This window comes from Protomyctophum parallelum, assembly GCF_964188405.1.
Source record: "Protomyctophum parallelum genome assembly, chromosome: 10".
Classification (NCBI taxonomy): domain Eukaryota; kingdom Metazoa; phylum Chordata; class Actinopteri; order Myctophiformes; family Myctophidae; genus Protomyctophum; species Protomyctophum parallelum.
The window spans coordinates 1,262,831-1,275,330 of NC_139704.1; the positions used below are offsets into that span (position 1 = coordinate 1,262,831).

The following is a 12,500-nucleotide window of genomic DNA, read 5'->3' on the forward strand; positions in this document are numbered from 1 at the left end:
AATGACCATCCAACAGAGGTGCGTGCGTGTGTGCGTGCATGCATGCGTGCGTGCGTGCATGCTCATGTGATTAATGAGTGTATAGTGTTGCTAAGGCGGCTGGCGGTCTCCCATCCGTCATTTTCATTAATGACTAAACAAAAAGAACCAACACCATCATCACAGCCACTGAGCTACTCTGCTGTGTGGGAAATAGCAGAGTTACAACTCTACTTGGACCTCTAGTCTGTCTATACACACATGTCCTTGCTGTAAATAGATGATATCAATCTGCTATTTTTTTGTTGAATGTCGTCGATGTGTGTGTGTTCTTTTTCATCAAGGAGGTGGCTTCTACTATTCGAGATCAATGCTCCTCCTGATAATATAATATATTCTTTTCTGAGAATCACAGAAAACAATAGTGGATGTGATTGGGCGCTGTGGGGCCTGTTATCCCAGAATACATTTTATATTAGGAGAACAAAGGATGAGAGAGAGAGAGACCAAGAGAGAGTGAGTGAGAGAGAGAGATTGAATTAGTATTCAGAACACATCGTGGATTCAAAATCAACCTTTGTATATGTAGTGCTCTCTTTTATTATTATTTTTGCCTCTGTGCCAAATATCTTTGCTGAAATTTGCACATAAAACGTCACAACGCACCAAAAAGTCTTTGTGAGCTTGTCTTGTCAGATCTGTTATTTTCTACGAATGTTGGCCCGAGAATGGGGGGGTGCTATTCTTTGAGTCACATTTACAAGTTCTCTTCGGGTCAAACAAAGAACCACGTGAAGTTGATCCCCTTCCCCTATTCGCTCTTTCTAGGACATGACGTATGTGTAGTCAGAAGAATTCTCCCTCTTATCTCCCCGGCTCTCACACTTCCTCTCCCCTGTCCCTCGTCTTCCAGTCTCTCTCTCTCTCTCTTTCACACACTTTAATCCGCCCGTCTGTCCCTCCTTGCGTCCCAGCGGTGATAGGCTTATATACTTTAACATGCAGTAGTTGTGCACATAGCGTATGAATATCACCATGTAATCTTCCTCTGCTTTTAGAGGAGTCTGCCGTCAGATGCATAATGTATAGGCCTCTCTGGAATGAGAGCTGCTCTGTAGGAATGCAGAATGTTCTGGTGGTTATCAACCTGTGGGTCGGGACACGTGGGTCCCCACATGATTTTTTGTGTGTGTGTGTGTGTGTGTGTGTGTGTGTGAGGGGGGGGGGGGTCCCCAGATGACAGTGAAGTGATCATTTAATGGATTGACCCTGTAGACAGAGCATTCACCTAATGCTCATTCTGTCGCTCATCTCATTCTCTTATTCTGGAGCTCGTTAATTTGTATTGATAACGAGCACCTTATCGATCAGGTTTATCGAGCCGCGTTCTTATCGAGCCCAATATTGAGCATCTTCTATAATTTTGTGGAAAGACGGGAGACAATACATTCTTAACAGAACCAGTATACAGTATTTTACAAGGCCTTCAAATACAGAACATTTCTAACAAACGGAAGGAAATTAATAATAATATTAATATAATAAAATAATATTAAAGAAACTGTTAACTGGTTAATATGTGTACCGTCACTTTAAAAGCCGAACTTTGTTTACCCGGGCAGCATTGGTTGGCAGGTATCAATACACTTTTAGACTCTGCAGATTTATGTATTTATTTATTTCCCCCAGATGGTCTAAAAATGAGTCACTTTGACCAATCTTGTACTGTACACCATTGCTCACCAAAGCAACACCCTTGACCCAATTATAGCCACTGCATCTAGCTTTTAATTAAAGTTCCCCGGGCATCGTTTTGGGATATTTTGGCCGATATGGGTCTTTTTCTCAAGTCTCGAGTCAGTGTGTTGCTGCCCCTCCCGGCTCATGGCTCTTCACAGACGGCACAGAGACAGCAGCCACTCCGCTGAACGTGTCAGTGTTGCTGCAGTGGTGTGAACCGTGCGGGCACTGGTGCTGCCGAGTGCTGACAGCTTCTTCTTCTGAATTACTTTATCTTTAACTTGAAAAAGACCGTAGGGCGTAGGCTATATCCATTTAGCTGTTTTCCAAAACAAACCAGCGCGCGCTACTGTTTGCTACAAAGCAACGAGGTTTACAGAAATACCAAGTAGCCAATCTGCTGATTAGGCTACCCGATCAGCGATCACCAGGGGGCAGCGACAACACACACACACACACACACACACACACACACACACACACACACACACACACACACACAATAGCCTTCTATATAATGCTGCGCACATATATTATATATATTTAAAAAATACCCAGCATAATTTTTGGGAATTGCCTAGCCTTACAGTACAGTACAGTACATACCCGCCGCTTATGATCGATGTAATTTATATATATTTGATTGATTGTGCCAGCAGAGAGGTCCGCAACATTGGTGGTGGGACAGGTAGAAGGGTCAGGGGTAGGGATGTCCCGATACACTTTTTTCATTTCCGATCCCATTCCGATCCAACAATTTCTGTGTTAGCCGATACCGATACTGAATACCGATACCAGAGTGCTTTAAAAAAAAGTGCAAAGTACTGTCTGTAACTTAAGTTCACTTCAAACAAGTAGCCAGGCAGCACAATTTAAGCAGCTGTACAGCAGTGGTTCTCAACCTTTTTTAACCAAGTACCACCACCAATATGTCCAGCATTAATGTTAAAATACAATGTTAATATTCAGCTATATCAGGCAAATTTATTCCTAATAGGGATTTATTTTTTCCACAGATGTGAGCTACAATTATGCTACAATCGTGCTGTGCAAAACTGGCACTTTAACTCTCTCTCTCTCTCTCTCTCTCTCACACACACACACACACACACACACACACACACACACACACACACACAGTCACACACACCCCAAGTTAAAAAAGCCAGATCTACAAGCTCTCAAGGCGCCGCGTCCTGCCTGTTTTTGCAGCTCCGTTCGCTAGGCGTTGAGAGCTTGTAGATCTTGTTTCTGCAGCGCAGCTGCGCAGCCAGGGTAACTTGCTCCCTTGCCTCCCCGCACCGAGCCCACAAGCTGCTGCGGCCGGGCTGCTGATCTACAAGCTCTCAAGGCATCGCGTCCTGCCTGTTTTTGCAGTGCCGTTCGCTAGGCGTTGAGAGCTTGTAGATCTTGTTTCTGCAGCGCAGCTGCGCAGCCAGGGTAACTTGCTCCCTTGCCTCCCCGCACCGAGCCCACAAGCTGCTGCGGCCGGGGCTGCTGATCTACAAGCTCTCAAGGCATCGCGTCCTGCCTGTTTTTGCAGTGCCGTTCGCTACGCGTTGAGAGCTTGTAGATCTGTCTATTTTTGCAGCGCTCGTGTCGGGGTTCGTTCACGTTGTCAATAAAAATAACTTAGATTACAGGCGGAGATGAAGTTCAATCAGTGGGTTGATTCATTAGCTACACGCTAAGCTAACGCTAAGCCAAGCGCTAAGCTAACGAACCCCGAGCCTACACTAACACTAGTAGACTGTTTTTTTATTTTCCCCCCCGACTTCACGGGTGGCGCATTGGGATTGTGATGAGACACGAGACAGCAGTGTGCATTCTGTTGTGACTGTATATTATTAAACTGCATGGGTCTGGACTCCGGAGCGTAAACAACATGTAGGCTACAGTACAGCAGGCTCTCTCTGTGGTATCGGATTGGTGCGGGGCGTACTTGCCGATTCCGATATGACCAAATAAGGGCATATCGGAGGGCATTCCGATACAAGTATCGGTATCGGGACATGCCTAGTCAGGGAGGGGTTAACTAAAGGTCACCTGGTGGGACAGGTAGAATGCAGCGATGCCCAGCGGCCAGAAGCAGCACAGCATGGAGAAGACCGTCAGAGCCAGGTGGTCTCTGGGAGGCATCAGCAGGAACATGTCCTCACTGTCACTGTCACTGGAGTAGTCACTCTGTAACACACATCAACATGTACTCACTGTCACTGTCACACACACGCAACACATGACATCGTTCCATATACCCCTGCATTGACATTTAAGTCCCAAAGATTGTGTCTGCCATAGGATATAATTCCTTTATAATCACCTGAAGGTCATGCAGAACCAACCAGCTCCCATAATGATGGCAGTATATTGTCTCTGTTCGGGAGTAAACTTTTCAGGATTCAAAATAACAACTATATTATCACTTACACTTCACTGAATGTGAACTATATAGCAGGTGTTTGAGTGTTAAGCCTTCACTCCCAGAATGCACCTTGCTGTCTCCAGATGGTTCCCTGCCCTCTCACCTCCATCATCCATCCAGCAAGATATTGTAGATACACAGCTGGGTACATACAGTACAACATTGTTCTCCTACACCTGGTAGAAAGTACAAAGTCTGTACTGTACAGTGGTGATTTTGACCGTTTTAATCATAGGCTTTTGAATAGAATTTAATGTAGTTTTTGTCACCCCCAGGGTTCCTTGAGGGAGTTCCAGGGGGTCCCCAGCTAAATTATATTTTGAAACTAAATGGACCCTTATGTGTCTGTAACTTTGATTTAACTCAGAGTTAAATTAACATCGATTTTACAATATAAATTGGGATCTCACAGATAGAAATGCCAATCCTTTGACGAATGCATGTCAAACTGGGGGTCCTTGAAATTAAACGGGTTGAGAATCACTGCTGGAACCGTAGAAATCTTCTCTTATGGGGGTCCCGGGCATATCTCTTCAAATGGGGGCCCGTGGGCTAATTAGGGGGTCCATTTAGGGGTCCTTGACATGAAAAGGTTTGGGAACCACTGTTTAAGTCAATGAAATTGACACTGCTCCTCACTCACCTCCAGCTCCTGGAAGTCGTCGTCGTCATCGATGTCGTAGGACAGCGTGTGGATCTTTGTCTCCTCCAGGAACCTCCCGTCAGCCAGGAGCAGCGCCTCCTTGTAAGGCTGCACAATATACCGTTATCGTATCGTTATAGAGGTATGAACCTGCGCGATATCAATATCACAAAAAGGCAACAGTGTTGTATATCGCGATATATCGCAATATATTGTGTGTTTTTGACGAATGCTTAGTTTTCATTGTTGCTAACAAGTGTGTTAAGATGCTTAAAGTTAAGAATGACAATAACTTGTTATAGATATTGTCTTTTTATAAAATATATAATATGAAATAAGTGTGGGAATCCAATAGCACTTAAAATTGATTTTAAGATATTTGTAGGAGCCGATCTACTATAGGCCATCACATCATGTATGTGCCATCATGCCATGTCTAACATTCCTGTTAGTGTGCTTTGTCACCCTCTACAGACAGGGCAGAGAGGACATAAATGACCTGGCCTTCAGAGGGCCAGGTGTTGTTGATTGGAGGTTCACAGTTTTTTACGTCTGGTTTTTGTTCTACACCTCCTTCTATTCTCAGTTACAGTTATATGCTAAAAGTATCTTTATTTTTGTTTTCAACTTGGTTCAAATAAACCTTTTGAGTTCAACTTTAATTCTTCGCCTGGACATTCCTCATTTCCCTTTTTTGGTCAAGTTTACTGCACAAAGCCAGTCAGTTGGAAAAAGGTACTCTCAGTCAACCACCACAAAGAACAAAAGGTCTCTACAATTGTAAAAAACTACCTTTCTGGAGTACAGGACTAAATGGACAACATGGATTCATGGAGTTTGGACGGATTGATTTCTGGATTGGAGAAGAGTGTGACTCAGTTTGGAGTGACATATGGACAACAGCAATGAAAATGTTTGAACAAGCAGCAAAGCATCACAGCCATTGGTGAGAAATACAATCGTATTGTATAGCAGGTTCTTCTCTTCTGTGTATTTGGTTGAATTTGAACACAGTTGAAAGAAGTACTACTGCTGGTCCATTGGGGACTATTGTTTGGATTTTGGCTGGTGTTGTGTGCACCCCTGCTGTGTATTCTTGCTGTGAATTACATGTTGGAAATGGAAAATGAGTGACACAAACGTCACAGACACAAACAGAATGGATCAAATGGAGGAGGACACAAGGAGGAGGGTCAAGCTCTCAGCCAAAGCGCTGGGTAATAAAATTGAAAAGAATCAGAAGGACCGCCACTCACATGTGAAACAAATGAAAGAGCTCACAAGAGAAATTAAAGGGCTAATGAAAAATGACGCAAATGCAAAGGATGTGCAAAGCACAATGGGGGAACTGATAAATGCGTACGAAAATGCAAAAGCAGTACACGATTCACTAATCTTATCAATTCCACAGGAGGAACTTGAAAATCAGAATGTGTGGTTTTCACGTGTTTCAAAACACCATAAAGATTTCATGGAGGATGTGAAACTGTGGTTTGTTAAGCTTGGAATGCCAATGTATGAAATGTCAATGCATGAAATAAGTAATGTGGAAGAAACTGGGCCAGTTACTGAATTTATGTGTTCACCTGAAGAGGTGGAAATGAATGTTGGACATGTACGGCATATTGAAATACCTGCTAGACAGGAGGTGAAATTAAATGATGGGCGGCAGGAGACAATGCCACCTAATGCTCAAATGCACTCTGATCAGTCACAACAGGTAACTCAATCACAACAGGCAACATCTGAAACAGTTGACTTACAGGAAACGATTCAACCTGGTGACAGTGTATCAAATGCAAGCAAGAAAACAAAAGGTTCTAGTAGAGCTTCAAGTACAGTATCAGCACGATTGAAAGCTGAGGCAGAAATGGCTGCTCTCATCGTTAAGCAAAAAATGATACAGGATAGACATGCCCTAGAGGTACAAATGGAGCAGCTAAGAAGACAAAAAGAACAGCTGGAGCTGGACACAAACATGGCTGCTAATGTGGCAAAAATGAAGGTGCTAGGTTCAAGGAGATCTGATGTTTCTATTACATCTAAAGTGACAGATGGGATGAGATCATATTTTGAGAAGAGACAGCAGGCAGCTGTTTCCACATCACATGCACAACCCACTCCAGGACAGGTCCCCTCACAACCCAGACAGGCACCAGCTCTAATTGCAGCACCCACAGGTGGCGCTGTCTATTCACTGACAGCAAACCCAATACCAGAGAGAGATGTTGGGGCACCAGCACCAGCAGGCACTGTCACAGGCAGAGCTGTGGATCCGGCCGTCCGGCCTCGCACTACAGCACCTGTGGCAAGCCAGATGGGTATCAGAGGTCCAGTTGAACAAGGCAACAATATCTATTCTGTCATGAAGAAACAAAACGAAATCACAGCCCTACTCATTCAACAACAATGTCTGTCTTCTATGCCCAAGAAGGAAATTCACATTTTTGATGGTGACCCACTTAAATATCATACCTTTATAAAATCCTTTGAACATAACATCGAAACTAAGAACCCAAATCCCACAGATTGTCTTTATTATTTGGAACAGTATACCCAAGGACAACCAAGGGAACTTGTGAGGAGTTGCTTACACATGATGTCAGACAGAGGATACAGGAAGGCTAAGTCTCTACTGAAGGAGCATTTTGGCAACGAGCATGAAATCTCAACAGCCTATGTGGAGAAGGCTCTTTTATGGCCGTCAATAAAACCTGATGACACTACAGCTCTGCAAGCTTACAGTCTTTTCCTACGAGGATGTTGTAATGCCATGGAAGATGTCAACTACATGCACGAGCTTGATATGCCTTCTAATCTGTTGATCATCATTAAGAAGCTGCCTTACCGCCTAAGAGACAAATGGAGAAATATAGTATGTGACTTCCAGGAGAACCACAGCCGAAGAGCAAGCTTTAAGGACATTGTATTTTTTCTTGAAAAACAAGTCAGAATTATTACAGATCCCATCTTTGGTGACATTAAAGACGACCCAGTGAATAAAGACACAAGAAGGTCCAAGTCACAATCACACCCCAAAATAAAAGGAAGTATTTTTGCAACAACCGTGACGGCTGCAAAAGAAAAAGGAACCCAGGAAAAGAAAAGTCAGTTTTCTGTAAAGAGATGCTTATTCTGTGAAGGAGAGCATGCACTAGAATTGTGCCCAGAGTTGGAAAAGAGGACACATAACGAAAAGTTCACTTTTCTAAAAGAGAATGGAATATGTTTCGGCTGCATGTGCAAAGGACACGTCAGTGCAACATGTAGACGAAGACTAACTTGCAGCATTTGTGGCCTAAGGCACCCCAAAATGCTACATATTTACAGAGACCCATCTGAAACGAAGGAAATCACCAAAGACAAAGCCATGGCTTCCGTGCTGACAAGCGGTCTTACTGGGGCCGGTGAAGACAACTGCAAACTTGCAATAGTGCCGGTTCAAATAAAGGCCAGGAAAGGGAACACAACAGTGCATACTTATGCATTCCTTGACCCAGGCAGCACGGCATCATTTTGTACAGCGGGGCTAATGGCTAGACTCAACCTTCAAGGAAGAAAAACTAACATCTTATTAAGAACTATGGGTCAGAAGAAAGTTATCGAAACACGCATTGTTTCAGGCCTAGAAGTGGCTGGACTGGACACTAATGACTTTTATATTCTTCCAGGCATTTACACACAGAAGGAAATGCCTGTAACTAGAGAGAACATCATCAGAAAGGAGGATCTATCTAAATGGCCATATCTGAACAAAGTGCACATCCCTGTCATTGATGCTGAAGTGGAGTTGCTGATTGGAACAGACGCCCCAAAAGTAATGGAACCACTGGAGGTAATTAACAGCAAAGGAGATGGACCGTTTGCTGTGAGAACACATTTGGGGTGGATTGTCAATGGACCGCTTGGACATCATGATGGCACAGACACAACCTGCCATCCAACTGTCCAATGTAATAGAATTTCAATTGACAAAATAGAGCAGCTCTTGATCAGTCAATATAATCAAGACTTCAGTGAGAAGGCATCTGAGGATAAGCCTGAGATGTCAATGGAAGACAGGACATTCATAAAATGTGCAAATAATAGTGTAACACTAAAAGATGGACACTATTATCTAGATTTGCCTTTCAGGAGAAACAACCTTATCATGTCAAATAATCGTTCAGTTGCAGAACAGCGCCTCCTAGGGCTGAAAAGGAAATTTGAAAAGAATGAACATTTCAAGAAAGAGTACATTAACTTTGTAGCCGATGTAATTGAAAAGGGCTATGCCGAAGTGATACCATCAGAGCAGCTAAAAAAGACAGACGGGAGAGTTTGGTACATTCCACATCACGGCGTGTATCACCCCAAAAAGAAAACATTAAGAGTTGTATTTGACTGCAGTGCATCCTACCAGGGAAAGTCACTCAACTCTGAGCTGCTGCAAGGCCCTGATTTGACAAACAGCCTAATTGGAGTGCTTCTGAAATTTAGAAAGGAGCCCGTGGCTGTTATGGCAGATATCCGCTCAATGTTCCATCAAGTGAGGGTGTCTGCAAAGGACGTTGACTTTCTAAGATTTCTGTGGTGGCCTAATGGCGATGTCAGTAAAAGCCCAGTCGAACATCGCATGCTTGTTCACCTATTCGGAGCTACTTCGTCACCCAGCTGCTCAAGCTTTGCATTGAAAAGAACAGCCGAGGACAACAAGGCTCATTTACACCCAGAAATAGCAAGCACCATTAATAATAACTTTTACGTCGATGATTGTTTGAAGTCAATGGCCACAGAACAGGATGCTCTACAAATGGTTAAAAACCTGTCAAATGCCTGTCACATGGGAGGATTTCATCTCACAAAGTGGATGAGTAACAGCCGCACTGTGCTCTCCGCTATTCCCGAGGAAGACCGAGCCAAAGAAGTTAAAACGTTGGATTTGGATAAAGAGGAGCTCCCCATGGAAAGGGCACTGGGACTACAGTGGAATGTCGAAAATGACACATTTGTGTTCAAAATCACACTGAAAGAAAAGCCACTCACTCGAAGAGGAATGCTTTCTGTATTAAGTTCAGTTTATGATCCACTTGGATTTTTAGTCCCACTAACCCTTCCTGTGAAAAATATGCTCCAGGAACTATGCAAAGAAAAGTATGGATGGGATGAGAACATTCCACAAGCAACATCTAAAAAATGGACCGACTGGACATCTAGTCTGACAAAGCTGACCGATTTTAGCGTGCCTCGCTGCATCAAACCAAAAGACTTTGGAGAATCAACAAGCTCCCAATTACATCACTTTTCAGACTCCAGTGAAGATGGATATGGCACTGTGAGCTACCTACGGATGAAAAACAGCAGAGGGGAAGTGTCAGTTTCATTTATGATGGGAAAAGGAAGAGTGGCTCCCTTGAAACAGATCACAGTACCCAGGATGGAGCTCACAGCTGCAGTACTATCCGTAAGAGTGGACAAAATGCTGAGGTCGGAACTACAACTGGAACTCGAGGAGTCTGTCTTTTGGACAGATAGTCAGACTGTGTTGAAATACATTTCCAATGAAAAAACACGATTCCACACCTTTGTAGCCAATCGCATAGCTGCGATCCGGGCGAACACCAGCGCGTCACAGTGGAGGTATGTAAGCACAAATTTCAACCCAGCAGATCTCGCTTCCAGAGGACTAAGTGCCAAGAAGTTTGTTGAATGCAAACGATGGATACAAGGTCCAACGTTTCTCATGAATTCTGAAAATGACTGGCCAGCTAACTACGTTGATTTACAGTTTAACCCAGTGGATGACCAAGAGGTCAAAAGAAAGGTTGTCTCATATACAACCAATGTTCAAAACACACAAAGCCCAACAGACCAGCTACTAACTCACTTCTCAGACTGGCTGAGACTTAAGAAGGCAGTGGCTTGGTACTTGAAGTTTAAAGATGTTCTGAGAAAACTTGCAAGAAAGAGAAAGGAAATGGAACTCAAGGAAACTGGTGTAACTACACGTTGCCAAAGCAAAAATGTTGCTTCAAAAATGCACCCATTCAACTCCATTGTGAACGGTCAGAACATCACTGTAGATGACATGGAAGAGGCTGAAAAAGTCATCATTGGAATTAGCCAGAGTCAAACATTCCCTGAAGAATTGGCAAAGTTGCAAATGGCACCATCTTGTGTGCAAAAAACAAGCCGCATATTCAAGTTGGATCCAGTGTTGGATAATGGCTTATTAAGAGTTGGTGGACGTCTCAACCGTGCAGCCATGCCCCAACAGGTAAAACATCCCATCATCCTGCACAAAAATCACCCAATCTCTACTCTGATACTACGTCACATACATGAGTGTACAGGCCACAGTGGAAGAAATCACATGATGTCTGAGCTTCGTAAGAAGTACTGGATCACAAATGCAAACTCAGCAGCAAGAAAGGTGATCACCAAGTGCACTGTGTGCAGACGTGTAGCAGGAAGGACCAAAGTACAGAAAATGGCAGATCTGCCCCAAGAACGACTAATTCCTGATCTGCCACCCTTTACAAATGTTGGAATGGATTACTTTGGACCAATCCAAGTAAAAAGAGCAAGAAGCCTTGTCAAGCGGTATGGAGTGATCTTTACCTGTATGACCAGTAGGGCAGTGCATTTAGAGATGGCATACTCCTTAGACACAGACTCTTGTGTACATGCCATTCGGAGATTCATATGTCGGAGAGGTCAAGTATCTCACATCCGTTCAGACAATGGCACTAATCTGGTCGGTGCAAAGAAAGAACTACGTGAAGCCCTAATAAATCTGAACCAGGACAAACTGAGGAATTCTTTATTGAAAGATGGCATCAAGTGGACTTTCAACCCCCCATCAGCATCACACCACGGTGGAGTGTGGGAAAGGCTCATCAGAATGGTGAGAAAAGTCCTATTATCAGTTTTGCACCAGCAAGTGCTTGATGATGAAGGCCTGTTTACCATCCTGTGCGAGGTTGAAGCGATTCTCAACAGTCGGCCCATCACCACCATGTCATCTGACCCACACGATCTGGAGGCACTGACACCCAGCCACATCCTGACCTTGAGGTCTAAACCCATTCTACCACCGGGAGTCTTTCAAAAGTCTGACATGTACATCAAACGCCGATGGAGACAAGCTCAGTACATGGCTGACTTGTTTTGGAAAAGGTGGACCCAAGAATACTTGCCATTGTTGCAGGAGCGACAAAAATGGTCAAGTAAGAAGAAAAATATTCAGACGGGTGACATTGTCATGATTGTCGACTCGACAGCACCCCGAGGGTCATGGATTCTGGGAAGAGTGATGGAAACCATGCCAGATGCCAAAGGCCTAGTTCGTTCTGTGAAGATCAAAACCCAAACCAGTGTTCTTGAACGACCCATCACAAAACTATGTCTGCTGCTTGAAGACGACTCCTGTCCCCAGTAGACATTTTTAAGTTAAGTAATTTCCTATTTTGACACAATATGAAGAATCGGCTCCATTCATTACTTTGTATTAATAAATTGTATTTAGTTATACACACCATACAATTGGGGCCGGTGTGTAGGAGCCGATCTACTATAGGCCATCACATCATGTATGTGCCATCATGCCATGTCTAACATTCCTGTTAGTGTGCTTTGTCACCCTCTACAGACAGGGCAGAGAGGACATAAATGACCTGGCCTTCAGAGGGCCAGGTGTTGTTGATTGGAGGTTCACAGTTTTTTACGTCTGGTTTT

General features: G+C 43.8%; 1 protein-coding gene across 1 annotated transcript in view; it reads right to left on the minus strand.

Annotated features, from left to right (window-relative positions):
- Positions 1 to 12,500, minus strand: part of syndig1 (synapse differentiation inducing 1) — a gene marked incomplete at its 3' end in the record, with an annotated part of 22,159 nt that overhangs the window by 3,431 nt on the left and 6,228 nt on the right. The window contains exons 4-5 of the mRNA XM_083774648.1: positions 4,785 to 4,892; positions 3,766 to 3,903 (exon numbers count right to left, since the gene is read on the minus strand). Coding sequence (XP_083630774.1) covers positions 3,766 to 3,903; positions 4,785 to 4,892 — 246 coding nt within the window. The remainder of the gene's footprint in view (positions 1 to 3,765; positions 3,904 to 4,784; positions 4,893 to 12,500) is intronic.